Source organism: Hipposideros armiger, unplaced genomic scaffold (assembly GCF_001890085.2).
Source record: "Hipposideros armiger isolate ML-2016 unplaced genomic scaffold, ASM189008v1 scaffold_1003, whole genome shotgun sequence".
NCBI lineage: Eukaryota > Metazoa > Chordata > Mammalia > Chiroptera > Hipposideridae > Hipposideros > Hipposideros armiger.
This window is the reverse complement of record NW_017732353.1, coordinates 508,951-524,732: the sequence shown is the minus strand read 5'-3', so window position 1 is coordinate 524,732 and position 15,782 is coordinate 508,951. Positions and strand designations below refer to the sequence as shown.

Sequence of the window (15,782 nt, the reverse complement as noted above, 5' to 3'; positions counted from 1 at the left end):
TATGAACTTCCTGGAATGAGCTTCTGTTTCCAAGAATTAAGTTCCATGGTGGTTTGAAGGCAGTGTTTTTATTCAAGAAAGAGGTTTACATAAAGTAGTGATGGATAAAAGAGAAAGATAAGAGGGAGAGGACTTTTTTTAACTATTTATGTCAAACTGTTTCATAAACTTTGTTTTAGTTTTAAAGCAAAGTTGAGTGGGAATGAAAAAAAAAACAAGTGAGAAAACACTATAATTTCTCTCTGTGGAACTAGCTGTTCAGACTCCAGGGCTATAACCAAGACTTGGCTACACCCTGGTGGCTGCTGACCACAATTGCAGGCAAAGCTTTGGGCTGGCAAGTCAGGAACGTGGTCGCGGTGTGAAAGCAGCACCAGAAGAAATGAAAGCAATACCATGGGTGATGCTACAGGCTGAGCTTCCATCGCCCTGTTTTCCTGGTGAACCTCATACACAGAAGCTCCAAAGTGCTGAGTGGCTAAGCGGGGCCCTTGTCAAAGACTGCAGGCAAAGGGGTAAAAATAGGGCAAAGGAGAACCCAAGAAGCTTAACAGAGGCACTGCTGCCAATCAGAACCTCCAGTGAAGATGGAAACGTTCCATACCTGTGTCAGCCACCAGACTGCTGAGGATTTGAAATGGGGTCGGTATGTCTGAGGAACTGAATTTTTAAATTTACTTAATTTTAAATGATTTAAATGCCATACGTAGCAAGTGATTACTATTATATATTGAACAGAGCAGGATTGGAGGAATGAAAAAGGCTTATTCTTCAGATCAATAAACAAGGTTTAACCAGTAGCTATGAGCGTAAAACAGTAAAATAGGCACTCTTTGGTTTATTGTTTTGTTTTGTTTTTTTCCTAAGCAAAAAAAAAGAAAAGAATCTGGAACCCCTTCATCTCCAGAAGCTGACAATCCAGTGGGGAATATTAGATTCCAGGGGAAGAAACCCCCACACAATCTTGGGAAGAAGAAACCCTAATTCACAGAATGCCAGCTTTGCTTAGAGCAGCTGTCTCACCCAGGTACCAATAACGGGATTGGTACCATAGTAACTGCTCTGAGGATAGGACTCCCAGGGCAAGGAAAGCGGCATTATTTTTCAAGTTATAAGACCAACGAAAAGCAAGGTTGGTTTATCAGGCCTGAGGCTTGGGCAGGTAGAAGAGGCCTACTATGTTGTTCAAGTTTCAAGGGGAACAAGGTGGCCTGGAAAGTTCACAGTTTTAAAACTTTGATCGATTGGTTTTTCTCACTCTGGTTTATCTTTCATGTGAGAATGTATTTTGCTTAATAAATGAATTTCTAGGGCATTATTTTTAAAAAGAGAGATTTCCAATTCTAGTCTTAACAAGAGCTGGGGCTCCATTTTCCCTCTGGGTAGAATTACTAGCTAGGAATCAGCTAAATCTAGACAAGGAGGCAGCCAAGAGACTAGGGAACTTAGAAGGTGCTAAAGAAGTATGTTCCCAGGAAGGAGATAGAGCAGTTTTCACTGACAGAAAAGGTGCACCAATAATTCCTCGGGGGTAGGGATTCGACCACGGGGATTAACAGGCCTGGAGAGAAATCTGCCATGTGTATTTTTTTTGTTTTGGCTTTCTCAGTTCTAAGATAATATTAACATTAATAACAACTTATATTTGCACAATGTTATGGTTTACAAAGTTTCTTCACACTTCATGATGATGCAAAACCCCTGCAAATATTTAGTTTTTTTAGGGAACGGGCTCAGGGCTCAAAGTTATAAGAAAAAAAAAAGAATTAACTAAAAGTATAGCCAGAAGACCTTTATTTTTCCTGTTAAGCTCTGCAGTTTCCTTCTAGGGAGCCATCAAAGGATGGAAAAAACAGCAGAAGGTAAGTGAAGAGCAACCCCTTCATCAGTCACCTGATCTCAGGCTCCTTTTAATCTGTTCAAACTAAGAGAGTCTTTCGGTTACCTCACACTGTCTCCTGCATCCATTTGGCTAAATGCGGGACAGGGATTTAATGAGAACTGATCTGTGAGTGGAGGGTGTTTTCTGGGAGGAGATAGGCAGGGTCTGAGAGAGAGAAAATGGAGCCACAAGTAGGGTGACCATTAAACCCGGTTTGCTTGGGACAGACCTAGGTTATACCTGCTGTCCCGGCATAATTATCACAGCACCCCTTTCACTCTCAGATGTGTTCTGGTTGGACATTAACTTATATGGTCATCCTAGCCATAGGTGACTTGGTAGGGTGTTAATTAATGATTTATTTATTTATTTATTTATTTATTTATTTATTTATTTATTCACAAAATTGTTTTGACCCCGGGGGTAATCAGCAAGGTTGTATAGGTTCAACTTTCTCATTCTCAAGGCTAATGCTTCTAAGGAGCTAAATCTGCACTCCAGGAATGTTAAAGAAGTTAACTGTTTTAACCCTAATCATCCAGGCTTTTATAGTTTTGGATGGGGCCTCAGGCAGTGATCCATACAGAGCTGGCTGTTTAAAAATCATGTGGGGAACTAGTTAAAAATAGAGATTTATGGGCCAATTGCCTGAGATTCTGCTTCAGCACCTCTAAGGACCTATTTAAAAATGAAAAACAAAGCTTCCCAGGTGGCATGAACACAAAAGCTAGATTTGGACCTACTGCGTCGTCATCCTTTGACCCCTGCCCGAAGTGATCCATTGTTGCTATGGAAACCACTGATTTATCCCTCAGCAAAACTGGAATGAGTTTTAGTCTTTGTTTTCTGTTTTAAGTACACATTTGTTTCAAAAATAGAAGGCATTATTTTTGGAAGAGAAGATTTGTTTTCTCTCTCAAGATATTTATATTTAGAGAGAAATAGCAAAGCCCCTAAAAGGCAGAAAATTTTCTCGTCTGAAACCAAATTGAGCAGGAAGCAGGCATCCCTCACTACTTTAGTCCAAGGAGTAAGAACTAATGAGCAGTTCTTTCCCGATGCAAGTTTCGGACTCTCTGGAGCGTCCTTCAGATTTAGTTGTAGGCGCCCGGCTAGAGGCCTGGGCTCATGGGCTTCCCCGTCCCCAGGTGGCCAGAGGGGCTGCAGTGACTGGCCAAGACGGTATCAAGAGACAGGAGGCTCCAGCTTGAGGCAGACCTGGAAAAGGATGACCCTATGAAACTACTGTCAGAATAAAATTTACATGCACAGGGCCGAGTGGCCACGTGACCCATACTGAGCCACCCTGATAAATATACCACGTTTATGCTCTATGACTGAGCTGAGTAAAAAGCAGTAACCCATCTTCCTTTAAGCTTCAGAAGCAGAGGAGATGGGGTGAAGAGAGGGACTGAGGGAAGGTTTCTGTAGCTTTAGGTTGTAAAATTGGCCTGATAATTCAGAATTTAGCAATTCTGAGTTCTCTCTTCTTTCAGTTTAAAAATAAAAGCACACACTTCATAGACTCTGTAGATGCATGACCAACGCACTGTACACCTAAAGCTGAAGTAGAATAATATTGTATGTCAACTATAATTATATATATATATATTTATATATATATATATATATATATATGTATATATATATGCTCAAGGGAGGTGGAGTATAGCATAAGGACGATAGTCAATGGTACTGTAACAGCTATATATGATGTCAAAGGGGTAGTAGCCTGGGGGAGAGGGGTTATCACTTTGTGAGGGGTGTAAATGTCTAACTATTACATTGCTCTGTACACCTGAAACTAACAACAACAAAAAAGCATAAAATGGTTGCATCTCAAACAGAAGGATCTTGGAATTCACTGCTGTCTGTAAATCCTGATACATCTCCTTGGGACACCAAAGCAGAATGTCCCTTCTGTGGATGAAAAAGGGGCCACATACTAAACTTGACAAGCTCAGGGGAGGCCAGCATGGCCGACTTCACAGACTCAGAGGCCAAAAGTAACCACATTGGTTGGTCTGAACATAAAAATTCCTAACTAAAAGCGGGTCATGGTGGTTAGTCCTGTCCTAGGCCTGCAGCTTCCTTGACAAAGGTCAGTCTTTACCTTAAGTGAGCCTGTCTATTGTCTTTTTTCAGCTAAGATAACATACCTTTGAAATGTCAGTAATCTTTTCCAGACCCCTCAGGGCACAACCACAGCACCAGATCATGAAACCACAGAACCCCTCATTGTAATCTTGTTCCCTGCATATAATCTCTATGTGCTGTACATGTGAACTATAACTACCCTGTGCCCACCAATGTAACAGAAGTGTTTCTTCATTTTACTTTTATCCAATCCCAAAGATTTCCCCGCTTTGCTTTCTTCTGCCCCCTTAAACTACCACCAATAGATTTCATGTAACCCTCCTTATGCCTCCTACTTGGATTCTAATGTATAAAATAAGCTGCAAAACTGCCATTCTCCGGAGCATTTTCTCAATCCATTGAGATTTTGCTTCCTGGCAATTGTCAGTTTGGCTCAAATAAACTCATAAAAATTCTCTACAGGTTTGGATGTTTCTTATGTCGATACCTCCAAAGATACCCACTGGGACCCATCACCTTGCCAGCAGCTATTGTACCAAGGTGGGCAAGGCCCCTACAAGCACCAGCTGTAAGGAATTCTGTGTGACAGGAGGAGCTGGTCCTTCTCTGAAATAAGAATCGTTCCCTTTTGGTTCTCCTCTCTCTCTCTCAGCCTTTGTCTGAAGAACTCCTTGACATCAGGTGGAAGGTGATTTTCACACACTCAGCCCTGGGTGCTAAAATCTTGCTGCCAGAATTGCTCCTAATGTGCTTCTCCCTGGTTCAGGGCACGGAAAATCCAGCTTAGTCCCCTGATCCAGCTGGCTGTCAGCACCTTCCATCACACACCATCTACTCAGAGCCCATGGAGCACCAAGATTTGTATTAATCACCCTCTTCCAAACCCTTTCACAATTCTACCCCCTCTTTCCTATGAACCCTCACATCACCACCCAGGATTTATAGCTTCCTGTTGTTGATACAATTCACCTCTCAACTATTGCGTTTCCCAAATATTAGCATAACTGCCTCTCCTCCACCCCCAGCTGACTGTAGACCCCTACTCCACATGTGGATTTGGGGCAAGGGATTGTCACCAGGAAACACTAGGGCAATCTGCTGAATTTACTCTGGAGTAAATGTCTACCAATTTAATTTTTCAGGGCTGAGTACATAATGAGAAACTGACACAACGACAAGGAGAATGTGATGTGGGAAGAAGCTAGGAAGGAAAACAGAGGACCCGTGAACAGGGCTGGATGGAAAAGAGAAGGAAGTTAAGGCTTGCATCACAATATCCCACAAGACCAGTGTTTATTTCAAACCTCCTCCACCTCTAGTTGCTGCTGCTACAACATCATCATCCTCCGTGTCTGAGCCATCAACTTACTCTGGGAGCCTGGGTTCCTTCCCCTGGGTCTGCTGGGCCACATGAGTGTGGAGTCCACCCCCTCACTCAGTAGTCTCTCCACCTGTCCATTCAAGTTTAGGTGGCTCTCCCAGTGCACCCCGGGAAGCTGCAGAGAAGCTCCTCCTCCCTCTCCTTCCCTCTTCTATTTCTTCTAGGCCTAAGCTCCAAGTAATTTAAAGGATCTTAACCTAGGACCCACAGATGAGCTTCAGGGGCCCTGGAAACATCTTAATACTGCACACACACCATATGCGTGCGCGCATGTGTGCATTCGTGCACACGCATGCTTAATTTTCTGGGGGGCAAGATTCACCACTTTTTCCATTAGATTTTTAAAGGGACCACAAAAAGGACAAGGAACCACTAATGCATCCTTAGCTTGTTCTGTGCGGGTTGCACAAATGATGCGCAGAAGAGGCTGGAGGGACGCGCAGGCAGCCGTGGTAACCACGGCACAGTACCTTGGAAGCAGCCATCACCGCCGCTGTGGCCGCCACGTTCAAGCCTCGCTTCCCGAAGTGCACTAGGGCATCATAACTTCGGTCTTTTGCTTGGACTAGGCAATCATCAATTTCCTGTCAAAGGAAAAACCGAGGCACACTGAGCTGGGAGGTTCAGACAGATCTCCTTTCTTTCTCCCTTCTCCTGAGGGGCTGGGCTTGGCACCTTGCCCAGTCACTGATTCTCGCAGGGGCTGAAGTCATAGGCACCTTGGGTGGGTGAGTAGGTATAGACAGGAGGGGAGACGAGAGACAGAGGCGGTACAGGAGAATGGAAAGGGGAATTTTGAAAAAACAGCAATTTACTGACCCAAGAAGGTTTTCTTCAAGCAGTACCTTAGGATTATTCCTAAAGTCCTCTAGCATTCTGGGGAGGCTCCAAGGAGTCCTGAATGTGGGCAATCCTGCCATTCTACACACAGTCACTTTCTAAGACACTGAAGACACCTAGGGTATGGAGAATGCCAAGAACGAAATCAGACCTGCCACTAACTGGCTGTCAGACCTTGGCAAGTACTTAGTCTCTACACACAGGTCTGTCTTCTGAAAAATGAGGACAATGATAGCACCTAGCTCATGGAGCACAGGACGATTATATGAGGTCATTCCAGTAAAGCATCTGACACAGTGGCTGGTTTCACTAAGTGAGAACCAATGTCATCTTCCTTATTTCCAGGGGGTTGGGCCCTTGCAGCTCTAAAACTCTGTTATTGTATAGCCATTTTATACTATATCCAAATAGCTCCCCATGTATATATCCATGGGAGGAATTAGGACACAGAAAGAGATAGGTGTTACTTTTGTTGATAAGGGAGATCGTCTTGCAGATAATGAAATAAAAGCAGAAATCAGAAGTCATCCAGCATCATACCACAAGGTAAAGGTGAAGTGGGAAAAAGAATTAAGGTCTCCTTTAAGGACCAAAACCAAGTAAAACACTGGTTTAGTTCAAATTTGCATCAATTCTGGCTTATTCTTTTCATTTGTTTTGGGTTGTTTTGTTATATATATAACAACTGTTGTGTAACCACAGCAGCTCATTTCAGAGTTCAGTAAGACAATGACATTTGACCTCAGTCTCCTTTGAAATTACACACGTTAGTGCATGTCCTTTACTTTGAGGGATGCAGGTGGGTGGGGCAGCCCAGCCCCTGCTGGCTTCTTGTTTAAGCTTCCCCAAGAAGTCACCACAGGAAACTTTCATTGTGACCCCTGACTGACTCTGGGAGTGATTCTTGACATCCATCGATGTCACCTTCGCATCAGTGGAAATTACAGTGGGAGCTTCAGGTTAAGCCCAGCCTTTAGGGACAGGAAGGTAGGAAGAATAGGGATTTGATGTCAAGAAAGGAATCAGCGTTTCTCAAAATCTACTCTTCTGAGACAAAAGAGCTGTCCTAGCTTCTGAAGGGATTCTAAGAAATGTCTACAGTAGCCTGCTCCTCCAACTGATGTGCTTCCCAAAGCCTTCCCCTAGAAGTCCAAAGTCATCAGCTTCCAGGTATAATACAAATAGACATATAATATAAAGCCACCCATAGTGCTCCCATTTTATGTTAAAGAATCCTATCACATAATCAGTTTAGAAACTCATATAATTAATAAAATATATGATTTGTAAGCAATAATGCCACTCTCGGGAATTTTTTCTAAGATAATAAGTCAAAAGAAGGAATTAAACTCCATGCATAATGGTTTCATGGATCACTATGAAGACCAAGTAAAAATGAATTACATGCAACCATGTTTACAATCTCAGAATACAAATGTTGTATCTATGTTAAGTTTTTCTGTTGTTATTTTTGGTTTTTTAGTTTTTTTATGCACTTAAAATTTTATTTTAAAGAAAGGTTACATAGAGTGTTATGCACTGAAAAAGTTATCAAATTAGTAAGACAGAGGTAATGTTTACTTTAATGAACTTTGCATACATTATTGCATCAAATCTTTTAAAAATGGAACAATCACTGAAAGCAAATTTGGCAAACTAGGTTCAGCCGAGATGTTAAACAAAAAATAATTTTATATGTATATGCATATATTAATATATATATACATACATATATGCATATATATATAAATATATAAATATATTTCTGAAAGGATATGCACCAAAATGTTAACTCTGGTTATCTTTGGCTAGTAAGATTGTAGTTGTTTTTTTCTTTCTTTTTTTTTTTTTTCTTATCTGTATTTCCTGATTTTTTCTACAATGAATAATGGATTGTTTATATATTAAAGTCTTGAAGGGTAAAAAAAAATAATAATTTTATAGATAGTGACATTATCGTATAAGTAGTTTAGAATTATATGTCTTTTCAAGAGACATAAGTAGTAATTTTTAGTTGAATTCTTAGTTATTGTTGATCCTTCCTTGCAATTTATCCCTGTCTTATTTTTTCCATCTTTGACATTAGACAAATCTACATTTTCATTTTAAGGATGTTTGTGAAGTACTTTGAAGCAAAACAAACACAAAAGGTAAAGAGCATCAAACAAATTATTGTGACTATTCTCATTAATTCTTACCAACTGATAATTACCAAAATAACAGGTATTTCATTGGTAGCATACATTTTACCATTGCACAATAAAGCAAACATTGTACTAGAAATGTATTATAATCTAGTCTTTGTTAGTAGCTATCTGAGTACAAGTTCAAGTCATTTAATCTCTCTGTGCTTCAGTTTTCCTTTCTATGGTAAAATTTTAAAGTATTTTTTAATAGTCTATGTAAAAATCGTATCTGCAAAAGTACAGAGGCTGAGCATGATGGAAGGAAATTCATTTCGGGAAGTGGAATTCTGAGTGAATCTTTTCTGTCTTTGGTTTCAATTTATGGAAATGTTTTACAATTAATAATGACAAATAATATCTTTTGGAGAACTTCACAACTATTTCTAAACATGTCAGAAAAATACACTTGAAAAAAAGATTAGAAGGAACAACTTCTTGGGGACAAATAAGAGCCAACGAAGGGTCTCCTGCAATAAAGTAATCTGCCCTTTCTATTTAGCACTTTTTAAAATTTTCACTCACTGGAAGGAGCGAAGGCAGAACAACATAAATTACCTTTTCTTTTGAAGACAGCGTGGGATGTACAAACTTCCTGTATAGGAGGCTGGAGCCTTTTGTGTAGGGAGATAGCAGCCAGGCTACAAATGCTATTTTTAGTTCATAATAGAATGGAAACCTGGAGAGAGATGAGAAATATACATTCCCATTAGGTTCTTGGCAACACTGCCCTGGGCCTGTGAAGGACGGGGCCCACATAGACACCTCTCCTGCTTGCACATGGATGCAAGGCCCCTGGATTCCTCCTTTCCCTACCCATGAAGGTGTGTGCGCACAGACACGCACACACAGCTCCAGCCCAAAACCTCTTTTGAAAGTTGGTTCGTGTTTTCTTTTGTTGCCAAAGCAAGCCAGGATCCCAAGTTCTTTCCAGCAATCACCCTACACCCATGCCTGGCAACAGCTGGCACTTCCTGCCTGGTTAAACTCATTTAGGTGGGAGCCGGCGCTCCAGCCCCAGCCTGCACACCCAGTCATTCACTCTTCACTGGCGGCCAAGGAGGCACAAAAACATCTGGAGGTTGTGCCGCCGGGCAGAGCCGACAAAGAATCTCCCGATTGAAAATAAAAGCCTCCCCTTCTTGGCAGTCTTCTCAGCCCCCAAAGAAGCAGGGACAGGAACCTGAATCTTGTCAGGAAAGAGGATACGACTCACCCTACTCAAGTTAATGGCAGGCAAACAGATCTTGACCTTTTTGGTGTCAAAAGAAAGAAGAGTTTGGGGCACAGGTACCATACAATTCTGGAGTTTGAAGTCCTGTATACCATTCACTTATTCATCCCACTTACCCAGTGCCTATACGTGGCAACTTGTGCTGAGCACGGAGGAGACAATGGTGAGGAAAGAAGACTAATCCCTGCCCTCTGAGAACTCCCTGTGTAGTGGGAAACACGGACAAGATTCTGACATCATTGGAACTGACGGTCCAGTCAGGCAAACAGAGATTAAACAAATAATCACAAATAATAGAGAACAGCAACCGAGACAAGTGCCACATTGGGCCTCTGCTAACTCCTGCTGACTTTGTACTCATCAGCAAAAGCCAGCCCCTTCAACTGGATGCAGGCCTTCAAGCACATGGATTACCAACAGGGCTTCATCTGAATTTCAGCCCCATTCTCCTCCTTGGCCAGATATCTTGTGCCGTGAATAACCTGTGCAACCATATTTGGTTGTCCTGATATGTATTAACCATATCTTTATATTTTCTCTATTCTGATGCTTGGACATCTTGGGCCTGGCTGACTCTGAAGAGACTGCCCTTCCCAGGGTTAGCCAATTCCCAAAGATAGTACACAACTCACCTGTAAGTGCTCCTTTCATATGCAAACCAACCAATCCAGTGCTCACAGGCCCCAAATAGCTCCTTTATTGCGCTCTCACACTCTGGGCCTCTACCCACCTGCCCTAATTGCCCCAGGATAGGAGACCAGACAACCAGGGACAGCCCCCACACCCCAGAGCCCACTGAAATTATTCAGACTAGCCAATTCTAAACCTGCCTTGCCTGTTCCATGGAAATCACAGTATAGGCTCTTACCCACACTTTCCACCTCGGCTTGGGGATGGCCTCCGTGCTTCCCCGTGTGGCGCTGCATGGCACACTGTGCCTCTCTCTGGAGATCGCTGAGTATGACAAACCTCTTCCTTCATGACAGTCACTTCCATGTCTGTGAGTCTTACTGTACCTGATTTTAAGGGTGCCTTAAAACGTGATTCTTTAAGGGAAAAGCGACACCTGTGCTAGTCTGAGGTATCAGAAAAATCACTTCCTTCCAGGCATCCTCCCAGATGAGGGAGCCAAAAATAAACAGCAATTTCTAGCAAGTCATTTCAGAACCTTTAACTCTCACACAGACCCCAGGTCAGAAGCGCTACCCACTCATTCCTCATTGAGGTCCCCTGGTCCCTGGCCGTCTGCCTCTGGCCGACTCTTCCTAAATATTCCCTCAGCAACTATAGGACACTTTCATGTCAAGACAGCGTAATCTTGACAGAACAGAGATGGTGCTGAAGGAACGGGGGCATGATTCTCCCACATCTGAACACCCTGGTGATTATTAAGAGAGGAAATTTTGTCTTGAAAACAAGTATTTTTCAGCCCTAAGGAAAACAAATGAATCTGGCAAGTTCCGACATCAACACAAGATGCACAGATAATCCCAACAGGAACTGTTACACTGCACTCTTTCGTTTATTATGTAAAAGATATATTTTTAAAAAATAGGTAACACATGCATATAGTTTAAAACTTCTAAATGTCCGCAAGACATACAGCAAAGTATGTCCTTTTCATCTCAGACCCGAGTCCCTTTCCCAAAAGCAAAACTATCATCAGTTTCTTGAGTATCCTTCCAGAAGGAGAGTAGGGCTAAGAAATATAATCATGTGGGTATATGTGACTCCCTTAACACTCCATATACACACACAGTCACTTTCTATACTCCCCTCCTATACTTTGTTTCCCACCACCACACACATACACACTTAACAGGATACCTTGGGGATTATCTTAAACTGCCTGTGGAATCATCACACCAGGACCAGAACCTTGCCAGGGATCATACACATAAGAGTCTCCAGGTCGAGCCATTCAGACCCTATGTTTCCCAAAGGCCTTGGGGTCTCTTGGTTCTCCCAACAAAATCATCACCAACCAAGTCTGTTTCCAGCCAACCTACCACCATCCCAGCCTTCATTCACCCAAGAAGTGGAGACGAACCCTGTTCATTCCGTGAGGATATGACCTCGAATGGTCCTGACCTCTAGGATCCTAGTCTTTGAGGAGAAAAGGCCAGATGCACCTACCACGTTTCCTCCATAACTCCTAAGGCGTGTACACAAGACTGAGCTGCCTGGGGCAGTTGTAGTCTCCCCACCTTTCCAATATAACCCCTTCACACTCCAGAGGGGTAAATGTTTTCTAAGGGGGTTGGGCAAGCAAAGAAACTGTTGAAAATACATGCAATTAATGGGTATAGAAAATTTCTGGAAGAAAACGCATGTAACTTTTAACAGTGGTACCTCTGGGGAGGGAGACTAGGAGGGGACTTACTTTTTAGTGTGTTTCAATTATTTTTTGCATGTGCATGTAGTATTTTATAATTTTTTAAAAAGTAAATGAAATCACCTACATGAATTTGGGTATGGACTTCTTTCTCCAAAATGGAAATATCTATTATTTTTTTATGATGATATTTGATCATGGTAAAACATTCATAGCAAATTTGAAACCAGTCCCATGATCTGAAGTTGTGGAAATAAGCTTGGTTAACTGATGGGTATTTTCTACACTTTCAGTATACAGTCACATGTGCACAGATAACTCAGTCCCTTTAAATAGAAACAGGATACTATATATTATTTGTGCCTCTTGCACCTAAGAAGACACAATATATCAATACATAAAACTAGCTGATGATTTTTACTCCATTGCTTCACTGTTTATAAAAAAACATTATCTATCAAAAGGGGATTTATTAAATAAATTATGGCCCATTTATACCACAAAATTCTATATGGCCATTAAAAAATAGATATATTCATGTTGATATGTATATATACACACACAATTTTTTTAAGTACAGTATATACAACTGTAGTTATGGTGAATAGTAGTTATAGTGAGAGTGAAAGTGTGGAAGGGAAACTCAAGTTTTATTGCACAGTTTTGTGTACTTTTTCTTTCTTTTAACATATGAATATTTATCAATTCCATTTGATGAGGAATTGTGTTTATCTTGTCCACCATTATATCATTATATCAGAAGAACAAAACCTGCTCTTATAAGGTCATTCAATAAATATTTACTTGAAGAACAACTTTATAGACTAATTTACTAAAAATATTCCAGTTAACATCCAAGCCCCTGCTTCTTTGTTCTGAATTAAAGTTTGAGACTGCTGTTAGACCTTTCCCACCTCTCCCCTGACACTAGGCAACATCTTCCCTTGAAAAGTCCCAGTTCTTGGAGTACTTACCAACAAAGAAAGATGTCAGTGAATGTCTCTGCTGTGGTGAAAAGTGCAAATATAATCCAGTACATCATCCACTTGACCTGTTGAACAAAAAAGCAACAAAGCTAGTAGAGAAGGTCAAGGATAAATGGCTGCCCAACATCAAGAAGAAAAGGCCCAGGCGGTGTATCCTGCATTTGTAACCCCTTCTCCTTCCTCAGCTCATGTCTAATTCCACTCTAGTTCCAGACTGTGGGGCTGGAGGCAAACAGGCTGTTTCCACAACTGATCCATGCTTAAGGTGGTCAAAGGAGACCCTGGGTGATCTTCAAAAGCCTTCATGTGAGCCAGGGAGACCTGCAGACCAGGAGTGACTGAGGATTCAGTTGGGTCATTTTTCCAAGACTAATACCAGCTGAGTAACCTCTCCAGGCCTTCACAAAGACACACCCCATAATGAACTTTAACAAGGCCAGACTCTCTGAGATGGAATGGTGGTAATCCTCACTGGCCACCTAAGAATTCTGTCCTGTGGGAAAACCCCACAGTCTCTTGTAGAAACTAGATCTTTAAAAAAAAATCTCTCCTACATGACCATCCATTTCCATTTCCACTGCCTGTCTCCTCCAGNTGAAAATACATGCAATTAATGGGTATAGAAAATTTCTGGAAGAAAACGCATGTAACTTTTAACAGTGGTACCTCTGGGGAGGGAGACTAGGAGGGCACTTACTTTTTAGTGTGTTTCAATTATTTTTTGCATGTGCATGTAGTATTTTATAATTTTTTAAAAAGTAAATGAAATCACCTACACGAATTGTGAAACAAGCCACCATCCTACCTCTTCTAGGACCATATATTATACAATTCCTGTTTTTGTCAAGATAGAAAGTTTTTAAAAAGCTAACTATGTAGAGGGCACTGCCCTAGGGGAGGGGTGGGAAGAGGAAAATGGGGATAGGGGAAGAGTGACGGACAACATAAATATGAGGGGCCATCTCCAATCCCAGAAGTAAACAAAAGTTAAAGGTGCTTCTAGGATGCCAGAAGGTCCATTTTAGGACAGAAGCTTTCCTTTTTTATTATAAAGAGAGCACAGAGCTGCCGAACTGATGTCCATGTCCCTGGAAGGGACACAGGGCTGTTTGTCTGTCTGATAGCCTGTCCTGTGCCCATTCCCAGGACAAGAGGGAGGAAGGAGAGGGAAGATTGTCCCAGAAGAAGACTATAACCTGTAATACTGCAGGTTGGTAGAAAAAGAGAAAGCAGGCTGAGGGCATGACCAGGCTGCGGGCAAAAGCAGGTAGGGAACATTCCCAAGGAACCTCTTTCCTAAAGAAGTGGAGCTCAGAGTGCCAGGAAAGGGCCAAGTGGCCCTCACTTTCCACCCAGGAATTGCCTGGACAGCTGCAGCTAAGAGGAACTAGATGAAGCCTCTATGTGGATCAGGAAGAGAGGGTGATTCTACACAGACCAGTGTACATGCTCCAAATACACCAATCTGCAGTAGGAAGATCATGGTCCCATGACCTTCTCGTCCTGATGTTACTCCTATAAATATGTTCTCTTAACATGGAAAAAGGGATTTTACAGATGTAATTAAGGTTATTTATCAGCTGACTTTAAGATAGGGAAGATTGTACTGGATTATTGGATTATTAATCTAATTACACGATCCCTTAAAAGCAAAAGCAGGTGTTTCTCTGGCTGGTAGCAGAAGACAGACATTCAAAGCATGAGAAGGATTTGACATGCCAATGTTGGCTTGCAGATAAAGGGGGTGGCACGTGTCAAGGAAATGGGGGCCTCAGTCTTACAGCCACAAGGAACTGCCAACAACATAAATAAGCCTGGAAGTGGGGTCTCCCCCAGAGCCTGCAGATGAAGAGCCCTGGCAGTCCACACCCTGACTTTGGCCTTGTGAGGTTCTGAGCAGAGGATTCAGTTGATTTTACCTGGACTTCTGACTCACAGAAACTGTGAAATAATAAATTTCCATTGTTTTAAGCTGCTGAATTTGTGGCAATTTGTTACAGCAGTAATAGAAAACTAATACACCTCCCAAATCAAATCAACCCTACAAATGGTTGTTGAGCACTTAGTAAGTATGAAACTCTAAAATTTCAGGGCCATGGATAAGGACATATTCCAGCTACCAGGTAGGGGGCACATTCATCATCAGAGAGCATTTCTATTTAGCCCAAAGCAACAAGGCTGAAATGCCCATATTCCCAGTGCTCATAAGACTAACACTGTTCCTCCCTGTTGTTTATGAGAAGGGACAGGAGGACAGCAGGAGGCCACCCAGCACCAGACTGAAGACATTGGAAGAGGGAAAACTAGAGGACATGAGTTCGCCATGCTGTTAAATCTACTACATAGTTTTCACTGGTCCTGGCCTATTACCCTCATCTCCATGGGACACAGAGGGGCCTCTCAATGTAGGTCTGCAAAAAATGGGGTCTGACTTCTAGTGCCAGCCCCTGGGAGAGACAAAGGATGCCTCGGCAGAGTTCCTTCTCTACTCCTGGAGACTCAGCCCTGTCCTGAGTCAGTTGTTTGAGTGCAGGGCAATGCAGATGGTACAAGCATATTAAATTAGGTAATCTACATTTCTTCCCAATGTGGCTTAGACATCTATTTCTCCCAGTGGAGGAGAAAGCGGGGGAAAAACTACATACTAAGGTCATTAAAGCCATTGACCCAAAACAGGATTCAGAGAAGTGGTGTTCAGGTCTGGTCTTTGGCCTAGGATAACCTGGACGGTAAGTTCATACTGATCCTTTTTGGGTATGGACTTCTTTCTCCAAAATGGAAATATCTATTATTTTTTTATGATGATATTTGATCATGGTAAAACATTCATAGCAAATTTGAAAC

The 15,782-nt window shown here is 42.0% G+C and overlaps 1 protein-coding gene across 6 annotated transcripts in view; it reads right to left on the bottom strand.

Moving 5' to 3' along the window:
• The window catches only part of REEP1 (receptor accessory protein 1), a 123,552-nt gene that overhangs the window by 28,594 nt on the left and 79,176 nt on the right, over positions 1-15,782 (bottom strand). For all 6 annotated transcript variants that reach the window (XM_019631508.1, XM_019631512.1, XM_019631509.1 and 3 more), the window contains exons 3-5: positions 12,927-13,003; positions 8,942-9,062; positions 5,831-5,944 (exon numbers count right to left, since the gene is read on the bottom strand). In XM_019631508.1, coding sequence (XP_019487053.1) covers positions 5,831-5,944; positions 8,942-9,062; positions 12,927-13,003 — 312 coding nt within the window. The remainder of the gene's footprint in view (positions 1-5,830; positions 5,945-8,941; positions 9,063-12,926; positions 13,004-15,782) is intronic.